The sequence below is a fragment of the Mus caroli genome, chromosome 6 (assembly GCF_900094665.2).
Source record: "Mus caroli chromosome 6, CAROLI_EIJ_v1.1, whole genome shotgun sequence".
NCBI lineage: Eukaryota > Metazoa > Chordata > Mammalia > Rodentia > Muridae > Mus > Mus caroli.
Window position 1 is genome coordinate 134,743,472 of NC_034575.1, and position 20,848 is coordinate 134,764,319.

At 44.4% G+C, this 20,848-nt stretch overlaps 1 protein-coding gene across 2 annotated transcripts in view; it reads right to left on the minus strand.

The window, feature by feature from the left end:
* Positions 1–20,848, minus strand: part of Gucy2c (guanylate cyclase 2C) — an 81,874-nt gene that overhangs the window by 32,957 nt on the left and 28,069 nt on the right. For both annotated transcript variants that reach the window (XM_021165238.1, XM_021165239.1), the window contains exons 8-12: positions 19,336–19,471; positions 17,037–17,122; positions 12,094–12,205; positions 8,897–8,978; positions 5,696–5,801 (exon numbers count right to left, since the gene is read on the minus strand). In XM_021165238.1, coding sequence (XP_021020897.1) covers positions 5,696–5,801; positions 8,897–8,978; positions 12,094–12,205; positions 17,037–17,122; positions 19,336–19,471 — 522 coding nt within the window. The remainder of the gene's footprint in view (positions 1–5,695; positions 5,802–8,896; positions 8,979–12,093; positions 12,206–17,036; positions 17,123–19,335; positions 19,472–20,848) is intronic.

The window sequence follows — 20,848 nt, forward strand, 5'->3', positions numbered from 1 at the left end:
TACTGGCTTGGAAGATGTGAAGGGTTATGGAAAGCAACTGAGGCTTGGTGCTTTGTGGCAGGCTGGAGTCCCTGAAAAGAGCTCAGGAGATGCTATTGGTAAGAATGCAGCCTAGATGCAGCCAGAGAGCTCAGCATACAGCAGGAGTAGTGAGGTGGAGCCAGCCAGAGCTTAGAAGACAAGCTGTGTGAGCTGCAGAGGGTGGAGTCAGAGAAGTAGCCCAAGGCCCTTGGAGGAGCCCAGAAGACTCTGAATATGAGATAATGGACACTGAGTTCTTTACACTGTTGGAGTATGGGTTTGCTTTATTCAGGTTGTGACGGTGCCCTGGTTTTTCCCTCTTGAAGTAAAAAAGCATTTATTCTTGATTTTACAAGAGCCCATAGTTGAGAGACTTTAAACTTTTTTTTTTTTTTAAGAAAGATTTTGGAGTTTTCTAGAGACTGGATTTTAAAAGATGCTGGATATTTTAAAAGGATTTTACACATTTAAATGTTTAAGGTTGTGGGACTTAAGTTTGTAACATGTTTTATATTGAGATGTTGATATTACTGTGTGACCTTGGGGATGACCAGGAAAGGAAAAGTTATGGTTTAGTAGTGATGTGCTTGTGTGTCAAGCTGACAAAGGGTCAGTTGTGCGGGCTAGTTTTATGTCAATTTGACATACACTATGGTCATGTGAGAGGAGGGAGTTCAGTTGAGAGAATGCCTCCACTTACCTTCTTCCTGCATTGCTAGTTGGATGATAAGAAGGCAGAGTTTAGGGTTCCTTTGAGTAGGAGTCCCTTGATACCACACCTCTCTACAAGTCTCCTGTCTCCTTTAGGGATGGTGTGGGAGGGCAGATGCAAAAGCAAATTGAGATGGTCAGGAATAACAAAAAACCCAGGAGAGCGAAGACTATTCTCAACAATAAAAGAACTTCTGGGGGAATCACCATGCCTGGCCTCAAGCTGTACTACAGAGCAATCGTGATAAAAACTGCATGGTATTGGTATAGAGACAGGCAGGAAGTTCAATGGAATAGAGTTGAAGACCCAGAAATGAACCCACATACTTATGGTCATTTGATCTTTGACAAAAGAGCTAAAACCATCCAGTGGAAAAAAGTCAGCATTTTCAACAAATGGTGCTGGTTCAACTGGAGGTCAGCATGTAGAAGAATGCAAATTGGCCCATTCTTATCTCCTTGTACAAAGCTCAAGTGCAAGTGGATCAAGGACTTCCACATAAAACCAGATACATTGAAACTAAGAGAAAAAAAAGTGGGGAAGAGCCTGGAACACATGGGCACAGAAAAGAAATTTCCTGAACAGAACCCAAATGGCTTATGCTCTAAGATCAAGAATTGACAAATGGGATCTCATAAAATTGCAAAGCTTCTGTTGGGTTAAGGACACTGTCAATAAGGCAAAACAGTAACCCACAGATTGGGAAAAGATCTTTACCAATCCTACATCCAATATATATAAAGAACTAATATATCTAATATCCAATATATATAAAGAACTCAAGACATTAGACCCCAGACAATCAAATAACCCTATTAAAAATGGGGTACAGAGCTAAACAAAGAATTCTCAACAGAGGAAACTCGAATAGCTGAGAAGCACCTAAAGAAACATTCAACATCCTTAGTCATTAGGGAAATGCAAATTAAAACAACCCTGAGATTCCATCTCACACCAGTCAGAATGGTTAAGATCAAAAACTCAGGGGACAGCAGATGCTGGAGAGGATGTGGAGGAAGAGGAACGCTCCTCCATTGTTTGTGGGATTGCAAGCTTGTACAACCACTCTAGAAATCAGTCTAAAAGTTTCTCAGAAAATTGGACATAGCACTACCTGAGGACCCAGCTATACCACTCCTGGGCATATACCCAAAAGATTCTTTAACATAAAACAAGGACACATGTTCCACTCTGTTCATAGCAGCCTTATTTATAATAGCCAGAAGCTGGAAAGAACTCAGAGGACCTTCAACAGAGGAATGGATACAGAAAATGTGGTACATTTACACAATAGAGTACTACTCAGCTATTAAAAACAATGACTTCATGAAATTCTTAGGCAAATGGATGAAACTAGAGTGAGGTAACCCAATCACAAAAGAACACACATCGCACATAGTATGCACTCACTGATAAGTGGATATTAGTCCAAAAGCTCAGAATACCCAAGATACAATTCATCTACCACATGAAGCTCAAGAAGAAGGAAGATCAAAGTGTGTGTGCTTCGGTCCTTCTTAGAAGGGGTAACAAAATACTCCTGGAAGCAAATACAGAGACTGATGGAAAGGTTATCCAGAGACTGCCCCAACCAGTGGATCCATTCCACATACAGTCACCAAAGGCAGACACTATCGTGGATTCCAAGAAATGCATGCTGACAGGAGCCTGATACAGCTGTCTCCTGAGAGGCTCTGCCAGAGCCTGACAAATACAGAGGCAGATGCTCGCAGCCAACCATTGAACTGATCACGGGGTCCCCAGTGGAGGAGTTAGAGAAAGGACTGAAGGAGCTGAAGGGGTTTGTAACCCCATAGGAAGAACAACAATATCAACCAACCAGACCTCCCAGGGTCTAAACCACCAACCAAGGAGTACACATGGAGGGACCCATGGCTCCAGTCATATATGTAGCTGAGGATGGCTTTGTCGGGCTTCAATGGGAGGAGAGGCCCTTGGTCCTGTGAAGGCTTGATGCCCCAGAGTGGGGGAATGCCAGGGTGCGGAGGTGCAAGTGGGTGGGTGGGTAGGGGCACACCTTCATAGGAGTAGAAGGAGGAAGGATGGAATAGGGAGTTTCTAGGAAGAGGGATAGGGAAAGGGGATAACATTTGAAATGTAAATAAATAAAATATTCAATAAAAATGACTAAGCATAAAAAAGGTCACCTTTTGGAGAGCCTGGCTCCTGAGCACTTTCCAACTGTAGGCAGGCCTAGGGCATATTCTTAATTAGTGATTTTGCCGGGAGGGTTCAGTCCATTGTGGGTGAGTCCACCCCTGGGCTGTGGTCCTGGGTTCTATAAGAAAGCAGGCTGAGCACGGCATGGAGGGCAAGCCAGTGAGCAGCACCCTCCATGGTCTCTGCATCAGCTCCTGTCTCCAGGCTCCTGCCCTGGTTGAGTTCCTGTCCTGACTCCCTTCAGTGATGAACAGTGATGCAGACCCAGATAAATCCTCTTCTCCCCGAATTGCCTGTGGTCATGGTGTTTCCTCACCGCAGCAGTAACCCTAACTTAGACAGGTGTGTTATTATCCTTGCTAAATGTGTGAGGCTGTCCTTAGATGTAACAGGAATAGCTTGATCAACTTCCAAGAGTGATGACTGTACACTGCCCATTAAGAAAAAAATGCTCAAATGGGCCAACATCTGGATAGAAAGTCCTCACTTAAATAACAAAGTTTATAAGTTGAATTTTGGGAAAAGGCTCCAGACTCCACTCAGGGACTCTTTGGTCTGAGCTTTTTAGCATGCTCATGTGCAGAAGACCTCTCTAGGAGGTCACTTTCAACCTTACAGTCTCAAATTGTCTTTCCAGAGCATGGCAGCTGCCCATCCTCAAAGGAGACAGGAGATTTGTTAAGTGGCCTGGTATTCAGGGACTCCTTCCTGCTCAAGAGAGCCCTAAATGTTACCTTCTTATCATCCAACTAGCAAACGTCCTCTCTCCTCTTTCTATATAGTCTCCTGATAAAACCACAGGCAGGCAGATTTGATTATTTCCTGGACTCCTTGCCGGTCAGCTGTTATATAATAAAGTCTTTTGTTTCTGAAAAATCTTGGTGCTACAATAGTAACCCTTGCTTAGTATTGGTAGTTGTGGCTTCCTCTTCTTCTTCCTCCTCCTCCTCTTCCTCTTCCTCCTCCTTGACCTCCTCTCCCTTCTCTTCCTCCACTTCCACTTCTACCACTTCTTCCTCTCCCTCCTCCTTCTTCTCTCTCTCCTCCTCTTCTTCCGCCTCCTTCTGTCTCCTCCTCTCCTTCTGCTCTTCATATCCTTTTCCTTTTCTCCATCTTCCTCCTCCTCTTTTCCATCTCTTTTTTTATCTAATAAATGCATTATAGGAGGGTGAGATGATCGTAAATGCCACCTAAAAATGTAATGTAAAGGTTTTCTTATGTGTGGATTATGTCAGTAATTTAAGGCAGCAAATTTTTCCTTTGGGAACCTGGTTGTCTTGTGATCATTTACTCTACTGCAAAATCCTTGAGCTAGACTTCACTCTGACCCTTGCCAGAGACAGACCAGACCCATCTTTGCGAGGAGAATCCTTATGTGTGAGGTCTGGAAGATGACAGGAGGCTGCTGGAGCATGAAGCAAGTCTGGGGCAAAGACCCCGCCACCCACCCATGAACCGTACCGCTGTGAGCAGCTCCAAGCCACTGAAAGTCAGCGTGCAGGATGTGGAGGTGGGATACCTAGAGAGCTTGACACAACTTCCTGTCCCCTCTCTCTGCTTCCTGTGTGGTGAAATGTGACCACACGGCTGGCCGAGAAGCTCCAAAGTCTAACTATTTTACTTCTGCCTGTCGCTTCTTCCCCGACCTGAGAGACTATGAACTCCGTTTATGTGCCTCAGTATAGAAATACTGACAATGCCGTGGCTTGAGTCAGTACCATGTTCAAGTCTACAATTAGTCTGGGTTCAAACTGTAACCACATATCTGGAATTCCAGTCCTGTTACCTGATGGGCTCAGGAGAAGATGAAGCAAAATATTAATACACCTGGCACATAAGTTCTCAATAAATGAGAACTTACTACTATTAACTTATCAATCTATCTGTCTATCATCTAAGCTTTCTATCTACTTATGTCTATCATCTATCTCATCTATCATCTATCAATCATCTATCTCCATCATCTACCTATCAACTATCTATTTATCTATCTATCTATCTATCTATCTATCTATCTATCTATCTATCTATCTATCTACCTATCTATCTACCATGCCTTACTATCTCCGTGTGGCCCTACACAGCTTCTTAATACTTTGTCTTTTAGTATCACCCGCGAACGCAGGATGACAAAGCTTAGTTAAGTAGCTTTTTGTGGGGAGTTTGCATTGCTGCCTGCAGAAAATGTGGGTGAGTTGTTCAGACTGGTTACATTTCCCAGCCGAGGGAACCTTCTAGACAAATCTTAGCAGAGGCTTCCTCAGCAATGACCAAAATTTATGGCAGCTATTTAGCCTGAGGCAATGAGTCTGAAGGTGAGAGGAGCCGGTAGATACTTCTCTTCCAGGTCAGAAGCCAAGAATGACCGACATACCGTTGTGGGCCGAGGGTGAAATGCTCCCATGGCTCGTGTGTTCGAATACTTGGTGCTTAGCTGGTGGTGCAGATCTGGGATGTGCTAGAACCTTTAAGAGGTGGCACTTAGCTGGGAGGACAGGGGTGGGACAAACCTAATGCATTAGAACTTGGAACGCATCTGGTCCGACTGCCTTCTCTTTCCTGATCGACCGAATTATGAGCAAGCCATGCAGTAAACTGCTACTGTCACCTGCAGATGTGGTCCTAACACCATGAGCCAAAAGAAGCCTTTCCCCTGTAAGCTGCAAACATCTAAATCTTGGGATTTGGAATGAATGAAACTGTCCGTGTTTGGCATGCTTGTGACCAGGCTACCCAAGTCTTGTCAGCTACACATCAACAGGTGGAGCAAGCCTGCCTCACCTTCAGGCTGATGGGGTTGGTTTCGTTGGTCTCCAGAGGAAAGATATTTTCAGAAGGAATGTGGGACCATTTCTTCTGTCGAAGTGCATGATCTCTTCTGTATTTTCTGTAGTAGGAATAGAACCAACAGGAGGCGTCCATTTGACTCCCAGACACAAGGACCTTGACCCCACTGTCCTCAGGCCAGCAGACACTGAGGTGTGGCTCTATGCTCCCCCAACTGCTAAGGGGACAGTTGCCGGCTTTCCTCTTCTCTTCATTTTGGTTTCCCAAGCCCTTCACTAGGACAGTAATTCAGGATAATGAAGGATCTGACAGATGGTAAAAGGAATGGAAGAAATAAAATCAAATACCCGAGACCCTGAGAGCCCTGAGAGGCAGAAAATAAATGTACACTCTGAAACCACCATTGAGCTCGCTGTATTCCCAAGTAACCCAGTCTCCTCTTCAGGCCTTGCCCTTAAAAGAAGTCAAATCAGGCCCAAAGCCCCCCCCCCCCCGGACACCAGCGTTTGGGACATGGAGACAGGAGGATTAGGAGGCCAAGATCATTGTTGGCTACATAGCAAGTTCAAGGCCAGTCTGAGCTGTGTGAGGCCCTATTTCAACATTTACCCCAACATACAAAAGTCGAGGTTTCGAATTCCTTCCTCCGGGTGTTATACATAATACCTTCGTGGGTTACAGGGAAGAAACACACTTTCAACATCTTGAAATACCTTTCCAAAGTGATGGGACAATTTCCCACCCTGAGAACTCTCATTTCCAATTTCTAGACATTGTTAAGCACTTTTAAACATTTATGATGTTTATAATATGGTGGCTCACTTGCTTAATTTTATATTTGTTTGATTTCTATCGAGAGGATCTTTCCAAATATTTACTGCCTATATATATATATAGTTTTATAGATAGAGTTATATAGAGTTGTTTATGATTTTCTCAGTTTTATTATTGTATCATTTTTTTTATTACATGAATTTTAATCTCTGTGTGTAGTGTTGTGTGTGTGTAAGTGTATGCGTTGAGTGTGTGTATGTGTGAGGCTGTGGTGAGTCTCTGGTGCATGCACACACCACAGAGGACTTCTGGAGATCAGAAGACCACCTTGGCTCCCGATCCTCACCTTCCACTGGTTTGAGGCAGGAGCTTGCTCTGCTGTGCTTTCCAGGTTAGATGGCCTGCAAGTATCTGGCACTTCTCATGTCTCCCATCTCGGTAAAAATGTCGGGATTGCAGATGTGCACAACCGTTCCTGGCTTTACCTGGTTCTAGGAATCTGAGCTCAATGCCTCAAACCTGCACAACTGCTGTTGCCCACTGAGCCATTTCCCCAGCCCCTTACAGGAATCTGTTTATGAATTATGACAACAAACGCTATCTCCCTCTGTGTTGCAAACCCTTTCTTCTGTGTCACCATCTCCTTACTGTTGTTGTAGGGAAAGTTTTAACTGTATCCAGGCTCATCTTTTAGTTCTATGGCCTTTGTCTTCATCTTAACTCAGAACTTGCCCTTGTGTTCATTTCCTCTGCATTTTAGAGCTTGGTTTTCACATCTAGGGCCTTAACTCTTAAAGCTCCACACAGAGTGGGCCGTATCCTATTGTATTAGTAACTTTAATTTCATTTTGGATGGAAAGCCGACCGTTCCGATGTCATTCCCTAGATGGCTTACAAGTCCACCCCATCACATCTGCACTCTTTCTTGCTGACCTACTTGTTTGTTCCTGAATTTATCTTCACTTTGTTGTCATTAGATCAACCCTGACTTACAGTCTCAAGATCATTTGCCATTCGCCTCTCAGTGTCCCCTAAATAGGATGCTCAACTTTCTTCCTCTGCTTCTATCTAACTCTGAGTTTTCCTTTATTAAATATGTGTAAATTAGCACACCCCTGACCAGCTTTGGTGACCCTAAACAAAGGCAGGAGGGATGAATACCAAGACATCAGAGGCTACCAGGCCATGATGTCTGTGGCGTTGGAGACTTTTGGGGCTCAACAGAGCTGTCATTTATCCTGGCTCAGGGAACATCATAAATCAATCCCTGTTTTTCATGCATCAGTAGTTGGAGTAGAAAACCACATATGCCTCGTCTTTTGTATCAGGTCTCCTTATCACGACTGGCCATTAGGAATCTGCTGTCTCCAGGCATAGAGACAACCAGATCTATCTCCTATTTCCCCTACGGAAAGTTGATCGACCTTAATTTCTGAGAGATTAAATGGTCATGCTGTAGACCTGTGGTCTCCTGGATTCTGAGAAACACAGCTTTAGGACATGAACTCTGCCTTCAGAGCAAAGAAGTCTTCCCCCTCACCAGAGAAAACATGCTATGGGCTGGGGGCACATGAGAAAGAATAGTCACACACTCTTACCAAAGTGCGTGACACACACAGATAATTGACACTTGACTAGGAGCATCCTGATAACACACCGAGAAAGAATATTCTGTGTTTAGTGCGCACAGGCAGAAGCTGGGATGCTTATAGAGTCAGTGAATATTTAATAAGTCCTATGTCTCCAGATGGCGCAAGCTATGCCCAAGTCAGGCAGGAAAGCCATGGCTCCGGTGCTCACTCGCCTGGATCTCGGCTCCCCCTACTCGATACCTGCCAGATGGAGTCTGTCGCCCTTTCCTCAGGCTCTGGATACTTGGAATAGGTGATTTCTTTGGAGTTATTGGTTTTGTTTGTTTGTCTGAGACAAGAGTCTTACTGTGTAGTACGAGCTGGCCTTAAACTCACATTCTCTTGCCTCAGTCTGGGATTACAGGCACGGGTCACCACAGCTAGTGGCACGGGCGGTTTCTAAGCTTCTTCTAGGCTCCACACTATACTGTACAATGAATCTGCAATCTTTCACAATATACCAGTAGATCTCTGAAGATAGCTAGTTAGACACTGCTCAAAATGTGGCTAACTGGACTCAAGGCACGTTTGCAGTCTTCCCAACACTCAGCAGAACTAGCCTGAGCACACAGACTCACACAGGCAGAGCCCAGAGCTTCGATCTGAGTCCTGTGTCTCAATGCCAGGGTTCTGATCTACACATATCCGCTTCTGCCTTTGACCCCGCTTTTGAAGTAGAGTGCCTTCTAGATCCCAGGTCTGCCTTTTTCATCAAGCACTGCCAATGGACACCAGGCTTGTCCCCTTCTCCCGTCCCCATCTGGAGGGCAAGCCTGTGGGAAGGAGGTACCTCAGCACGAGGAGGGCGATCAGCAGCAGAACTACCAGGATCCCCGTGAGCGTGAAGACGGCAATCATCAGGATTTGAGGGCCTGTGCAGAGAAGGAAGGGGCGTGCATTAGTGGGACCACAGCACAAACGCATCCCAGAGCTTCACCTGGTGAAATGAAGCCTGAGGACAGGAGAGGGAAGAACCCTTCTGAAAAACATTTTTTGATTAATCTTTTATTGGTGCTATGCATCCAGCATCTGCAGGCTCCTCCCCTCCCCTCCCCTCCCCTCTCTTCTCTCATCTTCCTAAGTAGCTCAGAGTTGCCTAAAACTTATGATCCCCCTGTGTGCTAGAATTATAGGTACATGCCACTATGCACAGCCATGTAGCTCCTTATTTCTAACCAAAACCACTACTGTCATAGAAATATTAAGTGGTTTCCAACACATAATTTGAAGGGAGATAAGCCTACATAATATTATCTAGATCTGTGTGACTAAAGAGGTTCTATGCAGAAAGAAAGTGATGGCTATTTTTAAATGCTGGATGCATACTGTAAGAAAGCCAATTAGAATATTAAACCACAGTTCCTCTCCAAGGATTCTATTATTGAGGGAAAGCAATAACCTGACTGTGTTAGAGTGAATGAATCTTGTGTGTGTGGGTGTGTGCATAGTTTGAGTAGATGTCTTCCATTCACAGATTTTCAGAACAAGTGGAGTTCAGGAAAGTGGGAGTGTTATCCGAGGAAACACTGGAGGGACGTCCAAGGACGTAAGGGACAAGTCCAGTGTCAGAAGCCACAGCAGTAAAAACCCTCGCAGGCTCATTTTGGCTCACGTGTGCGCAGAGCTTCCCCACCTGGCAGGAAGTAAGTGCGCTCCACGAAAGGACAACTCAAAGTGAGAGGCAAAATGTGTAAGGAGCTGGAAGACAAAGGGATATGGTAAAAAGGACAAGGAGAGAGCGCATGAGAGGGGGGAGGCGAGGGAGAGGAAGAGAGAGAGAGAGAGAGAGAGAGAGAGAGAGAGAGAGAGAGAGAGAGAGAGAGAGAGAGAGAGAGAGAGAGAACACACTTGCAAAAGAACGCTCAAATAGGGAAAGTATTCAGAAAAAAAATTTTTTAAAGACTGGAGGTCACTTCCAAGTACTTAATGAAATTACTCCAAGAAAAGATGAACAGATTTCCCATTAGAGTTCCACTCCCCGCTTTGCCCCCTGCCCCCAGGAGTCTCTAACACAACATGGGGGGGGGGGACACACAAGACCCTTGAAGGTACAGCTCGGTTGTCTACCAGCCAGCCTGTACCCACCATGAGTAAATTATTGATTTTTAAATGGCTGAAAGTTTTGAATGAAAGTTTGGTCCTCTTTATTTTACTGAGACAAGAAAAAGATGCCCCGATATGAAAATATACTAAGACCCTCTTCTACTGTAAACTTATCACACACCTTGTAATGTTTTTGTTTAATCATACTGTATCCTAAACTTTCCTCATTTTCTCTCTCTCTTCCTTCTTCCTCCCCCCACCCGCTGACCCTCCGTTGCCCCTAGTCCCTCGCCCCGCCACGCCCCATCCCGCCCCTGCTCCATCCCAAGCAGAAGCTTAGCATGCGATAAAACTGTAGCACATTTCCATGAGGGCTGCTTGGCGAGCTTTGCCCTGGGGTTGCCTGTCACCTGGCTTTCTAAGTGACTTTGTTTCGCCTTTCACCTAGGCAGGAAAGTGCTCCCACCTCAGGGCTCATGACATCATGACATCATGACGTCATGTCATGACCATCATGAGACTGTCATGAAGTCATGTCATGACCACATTTCTTTTGATGGATACAGTACTTCCACCATGCCCACCACCGTCACACACTGCCACCGTAACACACCCCTAGCCCCAGACAAAGAGGAAGTCTGTAGAAAAAAATACAACTCCACAGTGTGGCGTCATACACCCCCACGCCAGAGCATGAGTCGGAGCCACTCAGGTCATTTCAGTCCCTACCTGCCTACATAATGATCACCCCCTGTGCTAGACATAATGACCATAATTAGATATTTAAACATGCTATTTAAATGAAATCAGTTCAATGTTGTTTAGACAGGGTCATACTCAGTAGTCCAGGCTGGCCTGGATCTCATTTTGTGGCCGAGGATTGCCTCAACTCACGGTAATATTCCCTTCGGTATTCCCAACACTGTGATTACAGATGTGAGCCACCTGGCTAAATGCAGTTGTTTTAAATTCAACCGCATTTTCATTTTGCTTCTCTGTTAAGTCAGGTTCAGGCTACTTCGAAGGCAAACCATCTGCTGCTCTCTAGTGGCTATTCTGGTTGTTGCATTCTGCCGGCTTCTCAAAGAATGTACAGTGAACAACAGGGTGATTTCTAAGTCTTAGGACAGTCGGGCTGGAGGGAACTCGTTAAACAGGCTGCTTTGCTAGAGGAGAAAGCTTTTAGTTGTAATCAAAGCAAATTGACTCATGTTAACGCAATTGTCTTTGGCTATGCTACCCTGGACCTGCCTTTTCATCTAAATTAATGGTTTTAGTGCTAGGTCCAGAGTGTGTGTGTGTGTATAATTAATATAATATAATATCACTAAATTATATCTAATAATATTATATAACATTATATATTCTTATAATATTAATGTTACAATATATTATATAGAATAAATTACATAGTGAATGTATTGAATATATTGAATAATTGAATACATAAATATTCAATTATTCCAGTGCAGTATGTTTCAGCAACAGGTATCAGTGACTATTAGACCCCACACTTGTATAGTATATGGTAAAAAGACACATAAACAAGCAAATGTGGCGTGAGTACCGTGCAGGCGACACACAGGGCTGGACTGATCCTTTCCTGAGGTGCTGAGCAAAGCTGAGGAGAGGTGAGATCCAGCAAATATTCCTTGCTTAAAACATTGAGTCTGTCGCAGTAACAGGATAAAGTACACATTTCTATGTCTATTCAATTTTGCTGATTTTCTGACCTTGTTTTCTAGGGGGTCCCGCTCATATGAAAACCATCTTCAAAACAGGGTTTGAATGTGGATGAGTCTAACCAGAACTCACTGGGCTTGTAAAACCCAGCCACAAGCCTGGAGAGTCACGCAAGATGAGAAGAAAAGATAAACAAGCTAACTGCCTACAGCTTTCTCGGAAACCACATCGAGGGAAGGAAACTCAGCGAGAATGGCTTACCCAGCCCAGGAACGTCATTGGGGAGCTTGTGGTTCTTCCAGATGAAGTTGGGGTTGTCAGCCACCGGAATAGTTTTGTTTTTGTGGGTGTCGTACTTCATAAGAACCTCGTACTGTGTTGGAGCCATAAACAAAGGCGGAAGAAAAGAAAATCATGAGAACATTTTAGAGCAATTTGTGATGAGGCTGACTGTGTGTGTGTGGCTTTGGGGACGTGATCTCCATCTCTTAATCCTCCTGCCTCAGCTTCCCAAATTTTGGGATTACAGATATGAGCCATCATTACCAGTTGCTAATTAAGCCTCTATGAGTAAAGCCTTCACGTGACGTTATCTGCTAATGGAAACATTATTACAGGCTATCTTTGAATTATTGTTCTAAGTATTGACAATGCTGTGTGCAATATGTTTGAAACAGGGCTACCTTCTACAGTCACTATCCTTCCCTCAAAATGTTCTCCATAGGAAATTTACATTTAGAGACTTTGAGTCTGAAGGACAGAACCTATAGTTGCATATATAGAAGGTCAAAATTAGCCTGTATGCTAGGGTGTGGCTTATTGACTCTCTACTGATACCTACCCTGAGCATAGACAAGTATTCTGATAGCTCCCATGTTTTGAGAGCTAATCACTAGGTTCTCCCCAATACACACACTATGTACTGAGGTTGGAAGCAGTCAAATGCTGAGAAGTCTGACCAAATTTGCTTTGGGAGACCTGTGTAGGGAAAAGCGGAAGTGTGGTGAGCAAAGATCTCTCACACACGTCTTTGTGTCTCTTCCGAGGACAGTAGGGTCTTCATCTCTTTGGATGAGCATTTGGGTCTCTTTGTGCGGTTCCTGTTAGTAACTGAAGCATTTAGGGGACATGACACAAAAGTTTTCCATGGCATGTATATCAACTCTATATTCCTCTTAAAGTTCCTTCCTTCCTTCCTTCCTTCCTTCCTTCCTTCCTTCCTTCCTTCCTTCCTTCTTTCCTTCCTTGCCTCCCCTCCCTCCCTTCTCTCTTTCCCTTTTCCTTCCTTTCTTCTTCTTCTTTCTCTCTCTGCCTCTTTGCCTGTCTCTTTCCCTCTCTCCCTCCTTTCCTCTCTCTCTCTCTCTCTCTCCCTTTCTTTCTCTCTTTCCTTTCTTTCTTTCTTTCTTTCTTTCTTTCTTTCTTTCTTTCTTTCTTTCTCTCTCTCTCTCTCTCTCNTCTCTCTCTCTCTCTCTCTCTCTCTCTCTCTCTCTCTCTCTCTCTCTCTCTCTCTCTCTTCTTTCTTTCTATTTGGGAGGTGGGTATACATATCATTCATGTGGTGGTCAGGGAACAATTTTCAGGAATCCAATCTCTCCTTCTACCACGTGAGTCTTGGGGATCAAAGTCAGGCTGTCTGTTTTAGAGTCGAGCACCCTTACCCACTGAGCCATCTCACTGGCCCCCAAATATAGTATTTCATTAAAGGTCCAATATAATAACAAAAACTATAGATTCTGAAATGCTGCCTCAAATTTCTGGTGTCACTTTCTCAGGATGGGCATCTTTTCTGTAATTTTTACATTTGCCATTGTAGGTGTCTCTCAAAAGGCAGCATCAATATATATAGACTTATGCATATATTATGACTTATTTATATTAATTATGTATATGCATGTTATGATTTAAGCTTGCCCTAATGTCCACTCTGGAACATTTACAAATGAATACTATTTTCTTCTAGATGTCCACTTTTTCTCTTGTAGGAAAAAGGTCTTTACTGGTCACTTGGCTGGCTGAAACAGCGGCTTTCATGGTTTAGACGGACACAGCTCCGGAAGGCATACAGGAAGCGGTTCCACTTTTAAATTCAGTGCTTATCAGCCGTGAACTCTATACCAGACAGGAAGCTTCTTGTGGGAGATATGGTGAGAGAGTAGACCCCCTCCCCTCTTTAGAGGCTGCTGTCTTAGGGTAACTATTGCTGCAACGACACATGTCCAAGGCAACTCGGGGAGGAAAGACTTATGCTTCATCATCAGGGTTTCTCATCAGAGGAAGTCGGGGCAGGAACTACAACCGGACAGGAACCTGGAGGCAGGAGCTGACACAGAGGCCTTGCTTACTAGCTAGTAGTTCTCCATGGCTTTCTTATAGAACCCTGGGCCAAAATGTCCAGTGGTGATCCCATCCACAATAGGCTGGGCCCTCCCTCCTCAATCACTGATTTTAAAAAATGTTCTACAGGCTTGCCTACAACCTCTTAATCGAGGTTCCCTCTTCTCCGATGACCATAGCTTGTGTCAAGTTGACATAAAAACAGCCATCACAGGCTCTTCCATAAAAATGAAGTGGTACCAGGGACTGGGGTATTGCTGTGATAGGCCTGACCATGTTTTTGTCTGGAAGAATGTGGATTTTTGAGACTTTGGGTTTGGAAAGGAGTAGAATGTTTTTAGTGGGGCTTAGTGGGCCATTCAGGAAAGAATATGCAAGGCTTTGTTGCTGACATTGATTTGAACTGTGCAGGCCAGGCCCAAGAGGGTTCATTGGAGAAGAATTTCAATATGTGGCCTAGAGACTGGTTTTGTGGTATTTGGTGAGGATTGTGGCTGCTTTTTACCCTTGTCTAAAGAGTCTATCTGAGTCTAAGATAAGAAGACTTATATTAATTGCATTGACAAAGGAAATCTCAAGAAAGCCCAGTAGAGACTTTGTTCTTTGGTTAAGTCTCCTGAAGTTTTGAACAAGCATAGCAAGCTTAGAAAGGTGAAAATACAAAATATATGGTTAAAGTATGAAAGGGGCACCAGGAAGTGAAATGGGCCTGAATCCTATGTCCTAGGAGGTAGCGGATTAAGGGATTTGGGGGCAAGATCCCATCCAGCTAAATTTAAATCCCGGCATGGTGGTGCACACCTTTAATCCCAGAAGACAAAGCCAACCAGATCTCCGAGTTTAAGGCTAACCTGGGATAAAGCTAGGTGAAGAAAAGCTTAAATCCAGGCATGGTGGTACACACCTTTAATTAGAGTATTACAGGAGAAAACCATGCAGATCTCTGAGTTCAAAGTCAATCTACAGAGCAAGTGCCAGGACAGCCAAGCTTGGGCAGAGAGGGAGTTGGAAAACAGGAAGCTGGTAATAGAGTAAGGAGGGGGCCATGCATGTTCCAGCCCCAGCAAGCATCAAAACATGGTAGCTTTGGCCATGTGGCTCTGACTTTAGAGTGAAAAATAGAAGGGATTACTGGGACAATTGATGCTGGTTAGTTGGAGCTAAGAAATTTGTGATTAATTAATTAATTAATTAATTAATTAAAAATTAAGAAGATACCAGCATCACTGAGGTGAAATCTTCTGGGAAGTGTTTTCTGAGAGCACAAAGAAGCCATGTTCCAGAGATAGCCAAGGTTGTATTTCATGCTGCAGCTGTACTTGGTAATGTGTAAGAGTCACCTAGGTGGTTACTGGTTTTGAGGCATGAAGGAGTCATGAAGAACAGTTGAGGCTTGGCACAGTGAGAGGACAGAGAAGGCCATTGATAAAGTGGCAGCCTCAGTTGTAGTTGGTGGCCCAGGGACTGAAGGGGTCATGCAAAGGTTTTGATGCTTGGCACCATGAAGAGAGCCTATGAGAGGTTATTTGTAAAGCCTAGTTACAGCAGAAGACCCCAAAGTATTAGAGATGCTAGTACCATGGGATGATCACCAAGAACAGCAGCAGCAGTGGAGTGGATCAACCTGAGGTTAGAGTGCTACAGAGGGCAGAGCTGGAGAAATGATGCCAGCCCTTTGGAGGAGCCTAGAAGATCATGTGTGGATCCCAGACATTGAAACAAGCTGTAACATTGAAGTTGTCTTGGAGACCCCCAAGATGCCAGAGCCATGGAGTATCTCCTGAGGAATACTGCTAACAGGGAGTGGAACCAGCCCAGGCAAAGAAGTTTGTTGCATTCAACAAAGATGAAAAAGGAGTTGGAGATATGAAAACTGCTTTGACATCAGACACGGAGATGCAGAGTTTGGAGTTTGCCCGGCTGGTTCCTGTCTTCATTCAGGAATTACAGTTAAGTGATTGGATGGACCTCAGAAGAGACTGAACTTTGGACGTTTAACCTTGTTGATAGTGCTATAGACTATGGGGACTTTGGAAGTTGAACTAAATGTACTTTTTGCTATGGCTAGATATGGCCCCCGTAAACTCATGTGTTTGAACAAGCCTACGGGGGCCAGGGAGTGGAATGTCATGCTTTGAATATGCTTGGCCCAGGGAGTGGCACTATTTGGAGGTGTGGTCTTGTTGGCAGAGGTGTGTCACTGTGGGTATGGGTTTTAAGACCCTCATCCTATCTTCTTGGGAGCCGGTATTCTGCTAGCAGCCTTCAGATGAAGATGTAGAACTCTCAGCTCCTCCTGCACCATGGCTGCCTGGATCCACCAAGTTCCTGCCTTGATGATAATGGACTGACCCTCTGAACCTGTAAGCCAGCCCCAACTAAATGATAAACTTTTAAGAGTTGCCTTGGTCATGGTGTCTGTTCACAGCAGTGACCCCCTAATTAAGACACAGGTGTAGAATGAGAGTTAAAGTCTAGCATCATGGCACTTTCATGTGTGTGCCTGAGAGACCGCACAGTTCACATGTTTCATGGAAGTGCTGATGGAGAGAGCTATTTCTTTGAAATCTTTAGTTTGTAAAAATGCTTTACAGTCTTTAGGAAAGGCCTGTTTTCTTTCATCGACTCCACTAGTCTGACTCCTATATGTGTGTGAGCTGATTTCTGATTAGAGGCTCTATGTGCTAACACGCTTAGGGAATCCTACCACAAGTGGAGTATACATATGACAACCAAGAGAGCTGCCATGATCTATCTTTAGATTCTGAACATCAACCTCTCTAATTCCTTCACTGCCTCTCTGTTTCCAGTTAACTGTCCCTTTCCACCCAGTCTTGCCACCATGGGGTCATGTCAGGGGTCAGACATACTTTCCTGGTATCCAGAGACACATATAGAAGGGACATAATGTTGTCAATGTCCCCACTGTCATCCAGAGTCACAGGTCCTGCAAAGCCTACGAGAGAGAGAGAGAGAGAGAGAGAGAGAGAGAGAGAGAGAGAGAGAGAATATGAATGAATGTTGGAGACCATCAATGGCTTTAGCCATGAAACCTGCAGGATCCCAATGAAGACTGTAAAATGGATTAGAATCACTCTATAATATTCTTCCACATGGCCCTTACCTGCTTCTTGCCCCTACTAATTGTGATTTGTGAAGGGTATTTTTATGGGGGAATGTTCGTTCATTTAGCAGGATGATCCTCTTCCTGCCATTTAGGATGTGATAGGTTAATGATTTGCTGAATTCTCCACACTGCACAAGAATATTAGCTAAACCAGTGGCCGAGCGTGTAGGCCACAGCGGGTAGTCTACATTGTACAAAGAACAAAATCACTTCACTAATGTTCGGTGGCTAAAACACTAAAAAAGATACTTCGGTTGTTTGTTTTTCAACTTTCCAACTGCAAACCATGCAGAATGTGTGCTTCGGTGGAAAACCTTTACATGCTCATCAGGACAGCTCACTTCTGCGATGCCCAAACAGTTCAGCTGGGCAGGATGCTTCCGGAGGGCCTGAGTCCAGTTTCCAGAACCCACGTGACAAAAGGAGAGAGCCAACTCCCACCAGTTGCCCTCTGACCTCTGCACACTGTGGTGTGTACACATGAATGTTCACTTGAGTGCACAGCCCCGAATAAACAAATAAATGTAAATATAAAAAGTTAAACCTAACACTTATTTCATGATTACCAGACACCATCTCTGTGCCAGAGGAATCTGCACATTCGCCATTTTCTTTTCTTCAGGACGTCATGACATAAAAATGGTTGCTTCTATTTTATTGATGAGAAATAATTTTAATCAGACTCAGAGCTATTAAAATTTTTTCTTAGGGCCATAGTGATGCATGACTGTGTCTCTCTGCTTCTCCAGGGAAGCAGAAACCATGTTCTCTTCAGGCCACAGCCACCGGCACAGCTTGTAGACCAGGTAGTGATTTAATCACTGTCTATCTTCTGGAGCCAACAAAGGGCTCACTTTGGTCTAGACAAAGGTTTTGCAGGGCAAGACTTTAAGATAATTTCTTTGTTTTTGGTTTTTTTTTTTAAAGATTTATTTATTTGTTATCTATAAGTACACTGCAGACACACCAGAAGAGAGCATCCGGTCTCATTACAGATGGTTGTGAGCCACCCTGTGGTGGCTGAGATTTGAACTCAGGACCTCTGGAAGAGCAGTCAATGCTCTTAACTGCTGAGCCATCTCTCCAGCCCCCAGATAATTTCTTAAAATGAAATTTCTTTATAATCTTTTTCTTTGATTTGAGACAGAGAAGCTCCAAGAGGAGCTTGCAGGATGGGTGTGTCAGTCTAGAAGTTGGGGGGCAGTTGGTGTGTGGGGGGGAAATAGAGGCTTAACATAGGAAAGGAAGGGGGATACATTAAAATATAAAGAGATAAAAATAAAACTAAAAAAATAAATAAATAAAAACTGAACCTAAGGCAAGAGAGCAGAAAGGAGATTGAAACTGGTTACTATGTGTCAGTGGTGTGTGTGTGTGTGTGTGTGTGTGTGTGTGTGTTTGAATGTGGTGTGTGTATGTGTGAGTGTGATGTGTGTTTGTGTGTGTGTATGTGTGAATGTGGTGTGTGTGTGTGTATGTGTGTGTGTGTGTGTGTATGTATGAGTGAATGTGTGTATGAGTGGTGTGTGTATGAGTGTGTGGTGTGTGAGTGTGGTGTGTGTGTGTGTGTGTATGTATGTATATGTGTGTGTGTGTGTGTATATGTGAGTGTTAGGGGGCCAGGAGACAAGAGGATATAGATGGAGAAGAGAATGTACTAAAATGCACTTCATTTGAAAAAGACTGTAAATATATCTTATATGCTAATTTACAAAAGTAAGCCGCAAATTTTTCTCTTCTGGCAGGCAGCCCATCACTACTCGTGACAACGCTCTGTGCAAACCTGCTCGTGCACGGAGCCCCAACCTACATGCTCATTCTGCAGCACCCCACGACCACGCACTGCAGCAGCATGAGCTGCGGTCTAGTTACGCATCACTGCATCCCCCAAAGTTTATGCAATGCCCTTTCCTTCCATTGCACTCCAGGGTCTTTAGCAATGGAAGCGTCAACCGCTGACGCCTGTCTTGGTGGTTTCCTGCTGCCCCCTCCCAAAGCCTGCATTTCTTTGACTTTATTGTTTGATCCCATGAGACAGGTACCTTGAAAAGTGAGATTCCTGAATGCACGAGCAAACTTGGGACCCGTGACAGATTCTCCATTTTCAAGAAACGTCTGCAGCATGTGTCCAAATAGCAAGGTTCCCTCCAAGTAAGCGAGAGAAAAGTCACTTCTCCCCTAAATGAGAAGGAGAAAATATATTTTAATGAGAAAAGGGGGTGGGGTCTGGAACCTGGAGTAGGGATTCTTGGGAAACATGATAAAACAAACACAGAGGATCTGGAAGTATGAAATTAAGGAAGACTTGGGAAACACCTGCTCGGGCCAGGGCTCCACAGTTCCAGTTTTGCCTTCTCCTGGGATTAATAAACAAGAGCCCTGACTTTAGAGGAGGACCTAGAAGGCCTTGTGCTTCCCTCTCGTGATGGTGAAATACTCAAGGTAGCTGCGAAAGTCAAATCTGCCATTTTAACATCCATATGGGATAACCCCAGAGTGGGATGGGAGGGGCTTTGGTTGGCTGATGCACCACTGACTGTGCTTTGATGCTGGTTTCCAGTGTCACTTCAGGCCCCTAACCTCTGTCCTGGCAAAATAATAGAGTTAGCATCCCTCTGCCTTTGCGTCCGCTATGTGATGGTTCTCAGGATCAGGAATTGAAAGTCTCACCCCATTGAAGCCAGATAGGTTCTGCTCTCTCATGCACTTTGGAACTCTCTTCTGTCCCAGCCACGGGACAACTCAAGTTCTTTGCACTTGGAATGCATTTTGCAAAAACCATTAACAACAACAAAGCTCCTGGTTTTGTTTTTTTGTTTTTTCTGAAATCATCATTTCATGACATTTATTTTTGAGGGAGGGGATGCACGTGGAGGTCAGAGGATAACTTCTGGGACTTCTGCCTCTCCTTCCACTTTGGGGGACCCCAGGAGCGAACTCCGGTGATCAGACATGGCAGGTGTCTGTATTCACTGAACTATGTGGCCAGCCACAAAGATCGTCATCATTTCACAGGCTGAACAGAACTCAATTAAGATCTTGCATTGAAGGCACTTACAAGCCTTAATTTTGGCAGGTCCATAAGGTGGAGCACGTGGGACAGATGGTCTAGGAAGAGGGGTGATGCTCACCCTCCCTGCAGTGCTCAGGCATTCACTCGCCATTGCAAAGTTGCTTGGGGGTCTCTGGGCCATGCCCTCATTCATTTTTATAGTCTCTCTCAACAGAAAGCAGAAGGCAGAGGACAAATTGCATCTCATTAAAGCTCAGTGACTGACAGAGCCTAATGTGTCTTAGGAGCTCTGCAGTATAATAAGGTGACCATGATTTGATGGGTAAGTGGAAGTCCTTGTTCGGGACAAGTGCCAAACAAGGTAGATGTACTGGCTAGTTTTGTGTCAACTTGACACAGCTGGAGTTAATCATAGAGAAAGGAGCTTCCGTTGAGGAAATGCCTCCATGAAATACAACTGTACAGCATTTTCTCAATTAGTGATCAAGGGGAAAAGGCCCCTTGTGGGTGGGACCATCTCTGGGCTGGTAGTCTTGGTTCTA